The sequence below is a fragment of the Neoarius graeffei genome, chromosome 12 (assembly GCF_027579695.1).
Source record: "Neoarius graeffei isolate fNeoGra1 chromosome 12, fNeoGra1.pri, whole genome shotgun sequence".
NCBI lineage: Eukaryota > Metazoa > Chordata > Actinopteri > Siluriformes > Ariidae > Neoarius > Neoarius graeffei.
The window spans coordinates 82,837,060-82,855,714 of NC_083580.1; the positions used below are offsets into that span (position 1 = coordinate 82,837,060).

The 18,655-nt window shown below is 41.0% G+C and overlaps 2 protein-coding genes across 4 annotated transcripts in view; one reads left to right on the top strand and one right to left on the bottom strand.

Moving 5' to 3' along the window:
* Positions 1-3,125: 3,125 nt before the first annotated feature.
* On the top strand, positions 3,126-5,011 carry pou4f3 (POU class 4 homeobox 3). The gene is made up of 2 exons (XM_060936581.1): positions 3,126-3,271; positions 3,509-5,011. The coding sequence occupies exons 1-2, from the start codon at positions 3,170-3,172 to the stop codon at positions 4,409-4,411; spliced, it is 1,005 nt and encodes a 334-aa protein (XP_060792564.1). The 5' UTR covers positions 3,126-3,169; the 3' UTR covers positions 4,412-5,011.
* A 9,039-nt stretch (positions 5,012-14,050) lies between these two features.
* The window catches only part of rad50 (RAD50 homolog, double strand break repair protein), a 75,369-nt gene continuing 70,764 nt past the window's right edge, over positions 14,051-18,655 (bottom strand). For all 3 annotated transcript variants that reach the window (XM_060936583.1, XM_060936582.1, XM_060936584.1), the window contains exon 26: positions 14,051-14,662. In XM_060936583.1, the coding sequence (XP_060792566.1) occupies positions 14,476-14,662 (187 nt within the window). In that variant the 3' untranslated portion in view covers positions 14,051-14,475. The remainder of the gene's footprint in view (positions 14,663-18,655) is intronic.

Here is an 18,655-nt window from a genome sequence, read left to right on the forward strand (position 1 = left end):
AATAATAACAATAAAATCCTCCGAGTAACACAGATGATAATAATGTGCATCACAACAAAATTCCACTTTAAAGTTCAAGTTACAGTGAGTTAAATTTTTACCCCAAACCCAGAGTATGATTTATTTATTTACTGGAGGCAGAAGTGTGACATTTAGGAAAATGTGTAAAGTATTAAACCCAATAGTTTTAAATAAACACCACTGTTTGTATGGCTGTAATCATTCAATCACCTGTCTTTTCTTAATTGAATAATTTAATTATTATTTTCTTGTTTCAATTCTGTGACATAATTTAATTATAAGTTCTTATTAATTTACAAATCTGGCAAAAGAAACTTATTTGATGTTTCACCTTTATTTTACGTCATGTTATATTTCTGTCCTATCTATCTATCTATCTATCTATCTATCTATCTATCTATCTATCTATCTATCTATCTATCTATCTATCTATCTATCTATCTTCACTCCTTCATGCAGAACATTTTAAGCTCTTTTATATTCTCAGGTTTGTGTATGAAAACTTCTCTTTACAGATTTTCAGGACAGAGATTGATCAATCCCAAACTGAGATGATTACTGGAAACAAACAAAACAAAACAAAACAAAACAAGAGTTTGTAGTGGTGGTTCTGTGTTAATTTGGACATATGTTTTACTCCTCATCTTAATGGTGCTGTTTATGGTCAAGTCTGAACCTCCTGACGGAGGCAACCAGGTTTTGGGTCGTGGGGATTAATTAATGATGTCACAAAAGAAGTCTTCAGCCACAGAACAGCCCTACGCCTCGTGTACCACTTGACATCACTTCCTGTAGTGTGTTGCATCCTGCTCAAGAACATGCAGTTTTAAGTAACTGATATGCTGACAATTTTTTATAATTAATTTTGTTGTTGAAAAATTGTTGTTCATGGTTTATTCCACTTCACAGAGCAAAACTATAAAATATTTCTGTAACAGCTCTCATTTAAAAGAAATTGTTACAAACATTCCCATATTCTGAAAAATAGCTAACATTGTAATTATTTTCAACCTAAAGGACAACTTTTTAAGTGGAAACAATAAATCACCTGTGTGTGTGTTTTCTGTAAATTCATCAGTGTTTTAGTTGAAATGTTTGATCTGTATAAGATGTATATATTTTGGAAGGATGAGTCGGAACCAAGCCCTGTATAAACCATGTCACTGTAAATCAAGATGAAAGGCTGAGCGATGAATGAGCCATTTTAGTTTCTCCTTTTGAAATATTCATGTGTTGAAATGTTATCTAGAGAGAAAAGCAGGCACAGTTTCATCATAAAAAACGGATCATAAACTGGAGGGTGTACATCGTGGCATAGTTGGCTTGCTGCAGGTAACTTCATTGTTCGCTGAAGAAGCTCACATCAATCTCCATAATGAATAAGAAAATGCCAGTGAGGTAATGGATGCCTGCCACAGAGCTGGTGAATAATTGAGTGTGTGTTAGGACAGAAGAGGTGGACGGGATCAGGTGGAGCAGCCGAGCTCCACTTTCTGCACATCGAGCTCTTATATAGAGAGAACAAGTGCACACTGAAAACGACAAAAGAACGAGTGTCATGCTCAAAAGTGTAGTGCATCAGCATTTCCCCCAAACCTCATGTTCAGCTGTCACTCTATGTGTCCATTTCAGGTCGCAACCTTCCATCACTTGCATGTCAGTTCAGCTCCTAAAAAATACAATCAACATCGTTATCTGTCTTTTCCTGATCTTAAGAGAAACTGTTTATGAACATGATCTTGAATTGATGATACATTTTGGAAATCCTGAGTGAAAATGGTTCTGTTTGGAGTCTTAGAGCTGTAAAAGTTATGAAATGCAGTTGATGGTGTGATATTTTACACATTTGTACACAATCTGTTGGAGAGTGTAGATCAGTTATTTATTTGGGTTTATTTTATCTTGCCTTCACTCACTGTGTTCAATTCGCATGAACTATAAACCTTGCTCACATCAGCATCACGTTTCCATCATACCGGTATGTGAATTTTAGCCTTTCTGAAAAATGTGGTGAAACATTTTCTGTCATGATATAAATCATTTTCAGTTAAAAAGAATCCAGAACTTATAACCTGAACAATACAGAGAGTATCAGCAATCAGAAATCCTCTGTGAAGGTCAGCCAAGGTCAAAAAGCAAAACACAAGTGAATATCTGCAGGTTGATAAAAGACTCTGAGAAATGTGTGAATATAAACTACAGCTTCCACATTTAAAATAGAAATATTACAACATGGTATGACGTGTAGAAATACACTATAAATCTCTTTGAATTTATTTTTTTCCAAACCAAATCATCTCGAGTTTTTACACATTTCAAACAAACGCTATTTTTAATGAATTGGTTTTAGTGTTAATTTATTAATTGTAAATATCGTGTGTATAAAAGCACAGCATCAGTAAGGTCACCAATTACAGTAATGAAGTGATAGAAGGTGAAGTTAAATCTAGTTTGGATTTTGTTTTCATGAAGATTTAATTCATTACATTTGTAAAGAGTAAATTCAGTGGAATATTTAATTTTACATTACTGATTTTAATCTTTGGTTAAATTCAACACTCGCCTTATAAATATGATTAATGCTGAATATTTAATAAAACTACATTAAAATCAGACTCTAATTATTTTACTGCACCTTTATTTCATTTACCGCACGTGCGGCGGACCTGTCTGTCCGACCTTTTCCTGTCTCACTGTCATCAGGTGTAATTTCTTTGAGTTTTATTATTTCACTCGGTTTATTAGATTTTATCTTCATGAGCTGAAGTGATCAGTCCGGACAGCAGCAGGAGGGAAGATTGGAGTAAATCACACGAACAAACCGCCTGCTTCGGAACTAAATTCAGAATGATGTTAAAAATAAACATTAATGTACTGAATGTTCTGGCAAAAAGTCAATAAACTGAAATATTTGCGCACAGACAGCTTCAGCATTTAGAGCGCGTGCTGTTTGCACTGTGACTCTCGGGCCTGCAGTGTGTAAGGTGAGATGATCATGAGCAGGTGTGTGTGTGTGTGTGTGTGTGAGCAGGTGTGTGTGTATGTGTGTGTGTGTGTGAGACAGGTGACCGGAAGGAGGTGGTGATGGAGAGAGAAGCTGTACAGTGGTGAACTCAGAACCAGCGCACGAGGAGAGAAACTGACGGCCATGAACGGTAAGCAGCAGCACTTCCCCGTGCACGAGCCCAAGTACTGCGGCGTGCACGCGAGCTCGGAGGCCATGCGGAGGGCGTGTCTTCCTGCACCGCAGGTACGTGTAACGGGAAACTCCTTTATTCTTTACAATACAATAACAATAAACCTGCGTGTTTCCTGTACCAGCTTTTTCTCACTAGGTTTCTTAGTGCTTTTGCCTGATTTCACCCCCCCCTCCTCCCCCCCAACGCACTGCTTTCATATTAATTTTATGACTTGCCGTCTTTCCCCCGTAAATCCCGCGCGCCCCCCCGCCGCGCTGTTCACTCTCTCCGTTTGTTTGAACTCTCAGTTGCAGACCAACATATTCGGTGCATTTGATGAGAGTCTGCTGGCGCGCGCAGAAGCTCTGGCGGCGGCCGATCTCGCCAAGCCTCCCGCGACACCATACCACGCCATGAACGGCGGCGCGTGCGCCACATCCGCTTCATCTTCGTCCATCTCTTCCACTTCCTCCCATCATCATCACCACCACCATCATCATCATAACCATCACCACCTGAGCCAGACGCTGGAGGGCGAGCTCCTCGAGCACTTGTCCTCCGCGCTGGCCGTGGGCAGCTTGGCACCGGATCCGTCGGCTTTGGCCGCGCAAGCGCACCAGCATCACCTTCCGGCCGTCGCGTGCCACCTGCACCAGGCCGCAGGCCACGCGGGTCTCCCGCACGCGCACCCTCACCTTCCGCTTCCCCTGCTTCCCGGCGGTGACGGAGACTCGGACCCGCGCGAGCTCGAGGCGTTCGCAGAGCGCTTCAAACAGCGGCGCATCAAACTCGGCGTGACGCAGGCAGACGTGGGCTCGGCGCTCGCCAACCTCAAAATCCCGGGAGTGGGCTCTCTCAGCCAGAGCACGATCTGCCGGTTCGAGTCTCTCACGCTCTCGCACAACAACATGATCGCGCTGCGGCCGGTGTTGCAGGCGTGGCTGGACGAGGCCGAGGCGGCGCACCGCGACACGAGCGCGCGCACAGACCTGCTGCTGAACGGTAACGGAGAGCGCAAGCGAAAGCGCACATCCATCGCCGCGCCGGAGAAGCGCTCACTCGAGGCCTATTTCGCCATCCAGCCCCGGCCTTCTTCAGAGAAAATCGCTGCCATCGCCGAGAAGCTGGACCTGAAGAAGAACGTGGTCCGGGTTTGGTTCTGTAACCAGAGACAGAAACAGAAGAGGATGAAATACTCCGCGGCGCACTGACTCAACACTGACTCACAGGGATTATTAAACACTTGACACGTGCACAGGAACCTACGAGTTCTTCTGATCAGGAACCAGAGCACTGGAACAGTACTTTTTTATTTCCTCGTTCTCTAAATGTATTTTGCACAACAGTAATGTCACAGGACTCTTCCTGCAGCTCCGCATTTCACTTCTGTGGGTCTTAAAACAACAAGATGCCAGTTTTATTGCAGTTTTATTGCAGTTTTATTGCGCTTTTGATTTTACAGCACTCTCAAAGGCGAAAGTAGCTTTAACACTTATTTCAGTATTATTGCACATTATGTCTTGAAGTGTGTGTAATTATTTACTATTAATGCACCTGTACATGAGCCGGAAGTAAAGCGCCAGACACTTCCTTTAATGAAAAGTTGAAATTCGAGGTTCTGATGTTCGTCACTTCACTGAACGGTTCTGAAATAATAAATCCTGCAAACCTGCGCGACAGAAAAACAGAAATAAAGCTGCTATTGAATAGTTTTGTTGTGATCGTAGCCACCTTCGCAGTCTCGGAGAAATATCCTGAGATTTCACTTGAAATGTGTGACTGAATATTTAATAAATCTTTTTTTTTTCTAAGCTCTCCAGTCCTGTATAAATAAATTATATGCGCTTTTACCCTAAAGACTGAAATCCGGGACAGCCTTCTGTCTCCTGCACACGGAATTACCCTAAATATTTAATTATAGGCCTGCTAATTATAATTTTAATCAAACTTTTTACAGTCAAGTAGCTACAGAAAATTAACGTTTATTCACTACCGCGTCATGAACATTGAGAGATTATTTTATCCTGTTAATATACTGAAGATTTTAGAGCTCATATCCGACATGTTTATCATTTTAATGGCTGCTCATTAGAATTTATATAAATCATTAACAGCTACATTCACTAATAATAATCTAGAGCACACTGAACACTTCTGTGTTTTATCAATAAATAAAAATGCAGAAATGACAAATACTGAGCATTCAACTGTTTACATCATAAACAGACATGAAATATAAATATTTTATTACTTTCCAGGTTTTGTTATTCAGAAACTGTGTGTGTTGCCGTTGATTAATTCTCTTTACGGCTTTGTGCTGACTCTGAAATGATTAAATCATGGCGATGTTAATATTAATAGCAGACTGGTATAAAAAGCAGAGAGCTGTTACACACGCGCGCGCGCGACGGGAACCCCCCCCCCCCCAAACTTCTGTTTCAGTTTTGAGCAGCGGATTATTTTTATAACATTAGTGTAGTCATTTAAATGCATTATTATTATTATTATTATTATTATTATTATTATTATTATTATTATTATTATTAATACACATTCCTCTGAGGCAAAACAGAAATAAAAATGTGATTAAGGACTGAATGCTGTGCAGCTGTGCTTTAAAAGATTGTGGCCCAAACTAAAATTTTGAGCTACAAATTGTTCATTCGTCAACGGTTATCATAAAAGGTCCTTAACACTAAATATTTCAGTAATTTCACTTTAAGGATGCTCTTTAATTAACAAATGTTTCCCTAAACTCAAGAAGTCTGCAAACGAGAATTAACGAGTAACACATTATTCACTTTAAAGTGTTTATCTGAACTTCGTTTTCTGCCTCAACAGAGACAGCGTGAAAAACCCACAACAATTTATCCCAAATTAGTTTATTATTATCTCATCTCATCTCATTATCTCTAGCCGCTTTATCCTTCTACGGGGTCGCAGGCGAGCTGGATCCTATCCCAACTGACTACGGGCGAAAGGCGGGGTACACCCTGGACAAGTCGCCAGGTCATCACAGGGCTGACACATAGACACAGACAACCATTCACACTCACATTCACACCTACGCTCAATTTAGAGTCACCAGTTAACCTAACCTGCATGTCTTTGGACTGTGGGGGAAACCGGAGCACCCGGAGGAAACCCACGCGGACACGGGGAGAACATGCAAACTCCACACAGAAAGGCCCTCGCCGGCCCCGGGGCTCGAACCCAGGACCTTCTTGCTGTGAGGCGACAGCGCTAACCACTACACCACCATGCCGCCCTTTTTTATTATTATTATTATTATTATTAAAGTAGTTTGCTCTTTGTTGTACTTATTAGCTCAAAGCAGTGGACACGGGCGCAGATAGGATTTTTGAACTGGGGGGGACTGAGCTGTCAGCAAATGATTCCATTTTGTGTAAATGCATGCATATATATATATAATGTGTGTGTGTGTGTGTGTGTGTGTGTGTGTGTGTGTGTGTGTACTGAAGCTTCAATATACATTCAAATTGTGAGTTTTCTAACTGAATGAACATTGGTAGACAAAGGCCTACCTGGTCAACATTGCTCGGTTTTTGAAAAAACGCTGTAGCTAATTGTTTTTTGTTTTTTCATTGTTGACCCCACCAGGGATTGCCTGCAGGCCAGGAGGACAATGTTAACATCTTGAATCTCATAATTTCAGTTAACAGTTGCTGCTTACTAAAATAACATTATACATAAAAATAACAACATTAAAAGATATTCACCTACAGCCTAGAATGCTGTTATTTTACATTTAGCCTCCTTCAGGTAAGTCCAAATTCCTTCTTATTATTATCAGACTAGCTACTCAACATTACAAAACAAGTATTTGTCACATCTGGGAAAGGCAACAGGCAGAGGATATTTACATCTTTTGGTTCTTGAAACAAACGCTGTGATTTTTTTCCCCTCTTCTCTGGCTTAATGTGGCAGAAAGATCACCAGCTCGGTCATTAGACAGTTGTTTATAATCACTATGGTTACCGCGACAGGCAAAGTCCCCAGCTCCCCTGAGGACCCCGGGGTCGAGATGGTGCGTTACATTTACATTGGAAGTCGGAACTTGGAGCTCCGAGCAACATAACCTCAGAACTGAGCGCTTCCCAGTTTAAAAACTGGGACATCATGGAACATGGAATTCGAAAAAAAAGGCCAGTTAATGAAATGAAACGAAAACCCCAACGTTTATGCTGGGAGATGCTGGATTTCAATGCTTTTCCGACTTCAAACTTCCAACTTACGAGTACAACTGAACGCACCATTAGTCGCAGCAGAAACACTGCTGCTATCAAATGGATGAGCTGTGCAGTGTTATTAACCCAGAATTACGTGGAAAATGAACACCTTGCTTTCCCAACTCTGCAAGGATCTGCTCCAGCCTACACCGATTGAAGAAGGGGAAAATGTGGATTGATCACTGACAAGGCTGCTGCTGCTGCCATTTCAACTTGGTGCTGCAGTGCAAGTTAGTCTAACTAACAGAACATTAATCCTCACTTTTTCTACCTATGTGTGGCGCCTTACGTAGGGACGTGGGGGGGGGGGGGGGGGGACAGATTGGGGTCACTATAAATCTGGGGGGGACATGTCCCCTCCCCGTCCCCCGTGCTATCCGCGCCCTTGAGTGGACACTGTGTACGGTCCATCAACTACAGTCAGTAGTCAGTAATCCCTGGTTAAAAGGCTTATGACACTATTTATTTTAATCAGTTCGCCCTACAAATGATTCATTACATCTCTGTGTGCTGTTCAGGAGGGAGGGGGACAGAGAGAGAGACTATTTGAACTCAGGGTTGGTGTGGCAGGGGTTATTTTAAGGGTAGTGTGCGTCAACCCAAGTCACGTATGTGGCCACGCCCTTGATGACGTATAAATAGACACAGACAGACAATGCAGGGGTGAAGTAGTAATGAACCGATTTGTAGCACAGACTGTAATTCTGTTAATTCAGTGTGTGATTAAACGAAATGTGAACTTGGTCTGTAATTATTTAACATGAACTGAACGACATAATATTATAAAAGATGTAATTATATAATCATTTCTGGGAAATAATGTAAGTTAACCTGAAGGTTTGTCAGGTCCTGAGTGAGTGCTGCTGAATTATTCATGTTGGACTGAAGAATTAAGTTTACAGCCTGGATTGGATTTCCTTCGGTGTCCAACCGATTACAGAACTCTCTACTGTAAAACTTCCACTGAGAAAACTTACTGAAATTCAATTTATAATTATTTATTAGTTAATAGTTTGTATAAACGATGCTGTTCTGGATGATACACAAACATCAAAAACTGCTGTCTTAAGAATAACCGAAAAATAAAAACACGATCGAAGATCATTATGTAGTAAACTGCGAATTTTATGGGACTTGTGGTGAAGACCAAGAAAAAAGCCAGATCAGCGTGCGACAATCTATTTGTAAATTTATTTAGAAATATGTGCTCTTATTTACAGATGTATTTACGATATCGAGTAATTTAAACGTTTTGTTAATGCAGCACCTTAATGTAATCGTGCCAAAGAATAGCGGTCCTGTTTACATCTCAAACTGACAGAATGAGGATGAAAGCCACGTGCCTCCGTTATAGCCACACCCACCAGACCAGCCCCGCCCACTCACTCTCCGTGCTAATACAGAGGCGGTCAATAATTTATAAAGCAGCAGCAGCGCAGTGAGCTGAGGAGAGACACACACACTGAACAGAGAGGACTTACAGCAGTATCTCTTTTTAATCATCAGTTTTTTTTGGTTGCTATAAATGAGCAATTTGTGAATGAATCACTTATCACAGCTGATTAAATTCCTCATTTCACATCAATTTGAACATCAAATGAAGCAAAAATATCTACTGCTGCAGTGATGTGTGGAAAAACCAGAACATTAGCTGTCAGGACTTATATACTAGTGCATCTCAAAAAATTAGAATATTGTGAAAAAGTTCAATATTTTCCATCAGTTATTTAAGAAAGTGAACATGTTATATATTATAGACTCATTACATATAAACTAAAATGTTTCAAGCATTTTTCTATTTTAATTTTAATCAGTATGGCATACAGTACAAAAACATAAAAAAAAATCTCAAAATATTAGAATATTTCATTTCGAGTTTGAGTAAAACAGTATGAACACAGTGTATCTCTCGGTCTAGTTCAGTACACACAACCACAATCATGGGGAAGACTGCTGACTTGACTGTTGTCCAGAAGATGATCACTGATGCCCTCCACAAGGAAGGTAAGCCACAAAAGGTCATTGCTGAAAAGGGTGGCTGGAAAAGGTGCACAAGCAACAGGGATTGTCTTGAGAGGATTGTCATGAAAAGTTGATTTAAAAACTTGGGAGAGCTTCACAAGGAGTGGACTGAGGCTGGTGTCAGTGTATCAAGACCCATCACGAACAGACATCTTCAAGAAAGGGGATGCAACTTTCGCATTCCTAATATCAAGCTACTCCTGAGCCAGAGACAATGTCAGAAGTGTCTTATCTGGGCTAAGGAGAGAAAGAAATGGACTGTTGCTCAGTGGTCCAAAGTCCTCTTTTCAGATGAAAGTACATTTTGCATTTAATTTGGAAATCACGGTTCTAGAGTCTGGAGGAAGAGTGGAGAGGCACAGAATCCAAGGTGTTTGAAGCCCAGTGTGAAGTTTCCACAGTCTGTGATGATTTGGGGTGCCATGTCATCTGCTGGTGTTGGTCCACTGTATTTTATCAAGTCCAAAGTCAACACAGCCATCTACCAGGAGATTTTAGAGCACTTCATGCTTCCATTTGCTGATGAGCTTTTTGGAGATGCTGATTTCCTTTTCCAGCAGGACTTAGCACCTACCCACAGTGCCAAAACTACTACCAAATGGTTTGCTGACCATGATATTACTGTGTTTGATTGGCCAGCCAACTTGCCTGACCTGAACCCCATAGAGAATCTATGGGGTATTGTCAAGAAGAAGATGAGAAACACCCGACCCAAAAATACAGATACACTGAAGGCCACTATCAAAGCAACCTGGGCTTCAATAACACCTCAGCAGTGCCACAGACTGATCACCTCCATGCCACACTGCATTGATACAGTAATTCATAGTAAAGGAGCCCCAACCAAGTATTAAGTGTATAAATGAATATACTTTTCAGAAGTTGGATATTTCTGTATTGTAAATCCTTTTTTTGATTGATCTTAGGGAATATTCTAATAATTTGAGATACTGGATTTCTGATTTTCATGAGCTATAAGCCATAATCATCAAAATTAAAACAAAAAAAAGGCTTTAAATATTTCACTTTACATGTAATGAATATAGAATATATGAAAGTTTACCTTTTTGAATTAAATTATGAAAAAAAGGAACTTTTTCATGGTATTCTAATTTTTTGAGATGCACTAGTGTGTATATATATATATATATATATATATATATATATATATATATATATATATACACACACACATGACCTGATTTCAATGTTTTGGTAAAATGTTTTCTATAAATGTCAAACAAATGAACATATCTGCATATCTCCTTACGTCTGAATGTAATATATGCTTTTATAGGTTTTTTCTTTTTTTTTTAACTTGATACAGTCCTGTGTATTATCTACTCTTGAGACAATGGAACGACACAAAATGCCTGAAATCACCTAGTCATTAGGTGAGGAGGACCATCAGAACACGTAACTTTTCTAGGTCCAGTGGGTTTTCGGTGAGGGGTACCGGATTAGCAGAGACACTCATCACCATCATCAGTCTAATGCATTGCTTAATAATCAAATGCCAATTAAAGTATCCTTAGGTGTTTGGTCTTCAAATTATTAAAACTCCAATTTTCTATTAGTTGACATTAAAATTAATATCCTTTTTATTGCATGCACAGATGAAAACTTAGTTTAAGGGTCAGCCATGACTGCTTTTTGGCCCATTAATCAGAAGATATGCTACTCAGTGTCACATGATCAAGTTGCTGATAATTTTGCAAGCTCTCCAATTAATCATCTGAAAAGCACCTGACAGACACTGATGAAATGAAAAGTATGTGGATATTTACAGGACATCTGTCCTGTTATTGCATTGGCAGTCCTTAAAATATCAAACCTGGAATTTTCTGACACAAAATGAGCTGCAGAAGTCCACAAAATAATCTGAACTAGTTTTTATTTAAATCCACAATAAGGTCTTCCAAATGTGAAAATGACCTCAGTATGTTACAATAAATGTATTTTAATAACAATGTTGAAAATATAAAAATAAAAATAAATTAATTTAGAGTTACATGCCAATATAAACGTGATTTCATAAATTAATGGAAAAGCTGTTTAGGAAGATTGGCTCCGGTCAGCTTTGAGAGGCCTGGAGAAAACCACCTGTGTACATTTCAGCAGATCGTCTGTGAAAGAACGGAGCAATGTTTCATCTCCTGTTGGGACAGTGCAGTTCACCTGGAGAAAAACAAACCCAAAACATCAACCTATGTGAAAGTTCATACATTTTAAACCTACACAATGTATGCAGTATTCTGATATCTGAATGCACATCAACACAATGTGAATGTTTCTGTAGCTGAGCCGTATCCTACAGCAGGATTAAGTGACTGAGTGAATTTTAAAAAGACAATGAATTGAACAAACCCCACGATTGTACTGCTTCAGATTCCTGAGCAAGTCATCAACACTGCAGTTACCAATGTCTTTAGAGATCTTCTTAAGCTCCATCTGAGCCTGACAGAAAAACTCAGGCTAAAAACACAAACAGTGAAGTGAGAATCTGTCTGCAATCTTTAAACAATTCAGGAAAAGGAACAAAAGGCAAGGTTTGAAATTAATGTTGGGAAATTAGTGTTCATGTGAACATTTTAAACCAGCAGAAACATGACAGTAACTACATACATCACCTGTTTATGTTTAATTCTGTAATCACAATCCATAACCAAGTAAGTAATGAAATTCTCAACACATTTTTTCATGGTTTAATTAATCACAAAACACCAGTGTGTGTGTGTGTGTGTGTGTGTGTGTGTGTAGTGTTCCTCACCTCACAGTTGTCTCTTTTGTTCTTTTTAAGGTCTTTCACAAAATAATCATCAAACAACCCCTAGAAGCAAACCATTCTTGTGAAACAGGCTCTATTTCTTCCCAGGCAAAATTTAAAAGAGACTCAAGAAAACGAATGTCTTACCGTTTTCATGGTTTCCTTGTGTATACATTTTACCTCCTCCATTATAAACTTTAGATTTGGATGAGGAGCCCCGTAGGCAAACGCAGCAGAAACCAGAAGCACAATCACAGCCTTCATCTTGTTTTGTAAAGTTGGCTCAAGTCTCACTCAGATTATTCAGGTTGTTTTAAGCAGGCTCAACCTAGACACAATCCTTACACATGCTCCCGGCGAATATATATATATATATATATGCACATGAAAGCCGGATATAAACCATCACCTGTTTTCTTGGAAGCTGTTTTTTTCTTGCACTGTCAGCATTTATGTACTGAGCAGCAAACCCAAAGGCTAACAGTGAAATCTTGATAAAGATGAGGTTGATTAGGTTTGAAGATTTGCTTATGATGATGCTCCAAATTCTCTGAACAGGGGAAACTGAGTGTTTCATGACAATTTGCCAAAAAAAAAGAGAGACTGCAATGGATCAGATAGACACATCTGTGAGAGTTGATGAAACAAACTAAAACCCCTTGAACATATTTGGTTGTGAGAACTTACTGGGTTCTTTTAGCAGTAGCTAAATAAACTGTTGTAGTTAAAGTAACTGAACTGACCAATTGATGGAAAGAGTCTTCTTGTAGTAATCCATTAGATTCTAGCTATGAAGTATAATTACTTGAAGCCAAAATACAATGCTTTAAGGTCCCAAGTATTACAATAGGCAATAACTTGGATTTTATTTTTTTTACAATTAAAAAAAAGCAAAAAAAAAAAAAAAAACCCTAAACACAAATCAGGTAACGTATGCAACAAATAAAACCTTCACACGGATGACCCTTTGGTTTTTATCAACTTTAAATAAACATCCAGATTTGTTGTTTCTTTCAAATCACAAACAGTTATTGGTGAACAGAGTTATAGTTAATAACGAACAAGTTTTGTGCTGCGTATAGAGATGATGTTCATTTTATTAGGCAACCGATTCCTGTTTTTTTTACATCAGTACATGGAAGTGGAATTTCACAGCGTTTCATACTACACTGTAAAAAAAAAAAAAAAAGGTTATGCCAACTTAAAAATTCAAGGCAACTTGCTGCACAGGATTTTTGAGTTTATGTGACAACTAAGATTTTTAAGTTTTGAAGAAAGTTGTGCCAACTTGTACTTTTGGTCTTCATATTCACACAAACTTAATTTTTTCAGTTTTACATGATCAGAATTCAACTTTAAGGCCACTAATCTTTCATCCAAGTACACCATTGTATGCCATTTGTAGCATTTTAATTGGCTGGTACTGAATTGTTTGTACATTTCGTTTGCCAAATTAGCTTCAGGCTTAAAATAAGTGAATGTGTGACTTAACAAAAAAGCACCGCCACTACAGTTTTATAGCAGTTTTGCTACCATCGTGTTAAAATAAACATGCGATTTGAACTGGATTGTTATTTGTTTTATTGTGGGATAAAAAGAAAATTGAACTCAAATTTTGAAGTTTTTACTTGGATGAAAGATTAGTGGCCTTAAAGTTGAATTCTGATCATGTAAAACTGAAAAAATTAAGTTTGTGTGAATATGAAGACCAAAAGTACAAGTTGGCACAACTTTCTTCAAAACTTAAAAATCTTAGTTGTCACATAAACTCAAAAATCCTGTGCAGTAAGTTGCCTTGAGTTTTTAAGTTGGCATAACTTTTTTTTTTAGTGTAGCAAAAGTGACAAAGTGGTTTCCCCGTAAGGTCCACGACCACACCCCAGTAAGTAGTGTCAGTTTTCTAAAACACAAAAACTCACCTCAAAACCAAAAGTACAGGAATCGTATGAAAATGTCAAATCTTTCTGAATATCCAGGCTTCACAGACTCCGTAAGCGTGGAGTTATTTATATCATTTTTTTGGTGCAAAGTGTGAACAGAGAAAATAACCGAATTAGTTAAGCATCTTTTCTAAAACTGAACATAACTATGTCAGTAGTGTTACAAAGAACAAAGTCCTTATGCTTTTTGTTTGATTTTGGATACACTCCTTTTGGTTGTTAATTTCACTCATATTCATCAGTCACGCTTCCCAACATTAAATCTTCACTCTGGTGTGTGATGCACCTGGAGTGCATCAGCGCAGGTAGCTGTTAAGAGTGTTGATGTTACACTTAGAGATCTCGGAGTATTGGTCTTGGTTCTTCTTGATCCTGTAGAAGTGCTCCACATAGTTGGAGCGACCCAGGAGCTCTACAAAATCCTCATCGTGGGTGATGATGAGCAGCTGGAAGTTACGCTGCCGAGAGCGACTCTTGATGATTCTGTCATTGAGAAAGTACACAGCAGATGTTAGAGACATAATAATACAAACAATCTGCATGCACAATCCTGAGACACAACAGCAAAAGTGTTTGTCCTCTAACGGCACGCTGGTGCAGTGGTTAGCACTGTCATCTCACAGCAAGAAGGTTCTGGGTTTGAACCTCACGGCCTACGGGGGCCTTTCTGTGTGAAGTCTGCATGTTCTCTCTGTGTCTGCATGGGTTTCCTCCCACTTCAAAAGACGTGCAGCTTAGGCTGAACTTGTACGTGGCTCTGGGTAAGAGTGTCTGCTAAATGCCTGTAATGCAATGTAATCTTCAGGAGATTGCAGGTTTGAATCCCAACGGTGCCACAGCAACTCACGTCCAGGAGTCCACGAGAACTTAATTCTCCCGGGTTACAGCAGTAACTCTAATGCCCATCTGGCTTTAGGCTTATAAAGGAAACTTTACATCATGATTTCTTGATGCTTCAGATCCTGAACAACTTCATTCATTCATTATCTGTAGCCGCTTTATCCTGTTCTACAGGGTCGCAGGCGAGCTGGAGCCTATCCCAGCTGACTACGGGTGAAAGGCGGGGTTCACCCTGGACAAGTCGCCAGGTCATCACAGGGCTGACACATAGACACAGACAACCATTCACACTCACATTCACACCTACGCTCAATTTAGAGTCACCAGTTAACCTAACCTGCATGTCTTTGGACTGTGGGGGAAACCGGAGCACCCGGAGGAAACCCACGCAGACACGGGGAGAACATGCAAACTCCACACAGAAAGGCCCTCGCCGGCCACGGGGCTCGAACCCAGGACCTTCTTGCTGTGAGGCGACAGCGCTAACCACTACACCACCGTTCCGCCTCCTGAACAACTTAATTTCCTTAAAGGAAAACAAAACTCAAAATTAAACGCAGTTTTCCAATCACAGCAAGTGCCCCGATATGTCCCTCCGCACATTTAATTTAAAAATAAAAAACTTTATAACATCAATTTTAAAAGAAGTTATGACACTGCTAAAAATAGGCTTACCTGGCCGCAACCATTTGCACCGAAACCGGATGTCTGCCGGTGATGTAACTGGATCACTAGTACGCCGTTTCCCTTACTAACACAGAACTATCAAATAAAGGCTTCTAATTCTTAAAACAAACAAACAAACAAAAACCCCAAACCCAAGCAACACTGCGCGTGCACTCTCGTTCTGTGCGTGCGCTCACTGCTTTAGTGTTCAAGCTTATTTTTACAGCCAAACGCTTGACACTCGGCATGTTTAGGGCTGTTTACAACAATATGTATCTGCTTGGTTTTAGCTTCAGTATGTCATGTGGTGAGTAAGTGACGTCACAATCTGACGTCAGAACCTCAGAGAGAGTGAGATGTCAGCACCCAGGGACGTTTTATTTTAAAAAGAAAAACAATTAATCAATCTGTACACAGTATACAGATACAAATATGAACAAGTGAACGCTCAAACATGTCTTGGATGGATATTATCTGTCAGTGTAAAAGGAGTTTATTTTTGGGGTTTTGTTTAAATAAACTGTGCAAATTTAAAGGGGAAAAAAAATTTGTTTATGGCTGCCGAGTGGCATTCACCCTGCAGTGTGACGCTATCTTCCAGCAGGGTTCCTACAGATATTTTATGTTGAAGTTACTACCTTTTTACTACCTTCACAATTTTTTTTATTACCACAGCGACAATTTGGATTTGGACATCTTCTCACAATTTAACAAGGTAATCTTTGAGTGTGTGTGTTAGTCCAAGTGAATGTGCTACATATAAGTTAGTGACAACTCTACCCAAAGAGTTGGATTGATGAGACAAGATAGAAAGAAAATCTGAACGTACCGGTAGTGTAACTCTTTCCCTTTGGACGCATAATAGAACCTCCCATTGCTAGGGCTACACATGGAGTAATGCATATTTGCATAAAAGAAAACAAACTTCCACATATAATTTATAATTTTATTGAACTGTGAAACTATGGCCCATAACCTCTTAACAGGTACACAGATTTGCACTAAACCTTGTGTGTCAACACTTCACATTAGGTGCAAGATCTGATTACATTTTGTCGGCCAACACTTTCAAGATGGCCAACCTTTTGTTTGTGGAATAATCTTTTGAACAGGTGAACAGATTTGCACAAAAAATCTTATGTGCTTAGGTACATCAACTCATTACATTTAGATCAGGTCAAATGGCAAACATGAACCCACACACACACACACACACACACACACACACACACACACACACACACACAGCGCACCAGGCGCACGCACACATGGGTGCACACACACATGACAAAGACAAGACACACACCCTAAAGATACAAAACACACATAACCCAAGCCCTGTTTTGGCAGTCTCTCAACACATTGCCAAGTTTGCTTAAGATAGTCATTTGCACCAGTGCTGTAGTGGTGAAGGCCCGCAGGCAGAGTCAACACCTTCCTCCCAGAGATCAGTGTTTTAGAGGGTTAATCTTAATCATTTGAACAGTTCAACAGATTTGCTCATCACATTTTGGATGCCTCAAATGGTGCACACACAGCGCACCAGGCACACACACACATACAGCACACCAGGCACACACACACAGTGCACCAGGCACACACACACACACACACACACAGCACACCAGGCACACACACACACACACACACACACACACACAGCGCACCAGGCACACACACACATACAGCACACCAGGCACACACACACAGTGCACCAGGCACACACACACACACACAGCACACCAGGCACACACACACACACACACACACACACACACACACACACACAGCGCACCAGGCACACACACACATACAGCACACCAGGCACACACACACAGTGCACCAGGCACACACACACACACACACACACAGCACACCAGGCACACACACACACAGTGCACCAGGCACACACACACACACACACACAGCGCACCAGGCACACACACACACACACAGCACACCAGGCACACACACACACAGCACACCAGGCACACACACACAGTGCACCAGGCACACACACACACACACAGCGCACCAGGCACACACACACACACACACAGCACACCAGGCACACACACACAGCGCACCACGCACACACACACACACACACAGCACACCAGGCACACACACACACACACACACACACACACACACACACACACACACACAGCACACCAGGCACACACACACAGCGCACCAGGCACACACACACACACACACACACACAGCACACCAGGCACACACACACACACACACACACACACACACACAGCACACCAGGCACACACACACAGTGCACCAGGCACACACACACACACACAGTGCACCAGGCACACACACACACACAGCACACCAGGCACACACACACACACACACACACAGTGCACCAGGCACACACACACACACACACAGCACACCAGGCACACACACACACACACAGCGCACCAGGCACACACACACACACACAGCGCACCAGGCACACACACACACACACACACAGCACACCAGGCACACACACACACACACACAGCACACCAGGCACACACACACACACACACACACACAGCACACCAGGCACACACACACAGTGCACCAGGCACACACACACACACAGCGCACCAGGCACACACACACACACAGCGCACCAGGCACACACACACACACAGTGCACCAGGCACACACACACACACACACACACACACACACACACACACACAGCGCACCAGGCACACACACACACACAGCGCACCAGGCACACACACACACACAGTGCACCAGGCACACACACACACACACACACACACACACACACACACACACACACACACACACACACAGCGCACCAGGCACACACACACACACAGCGCACCAGGCACACACACACACACAGTGCACCAGGCACACACACACACACACACACACACACACACACACACACACACACAGCGCACCAGGCACACACACACACAC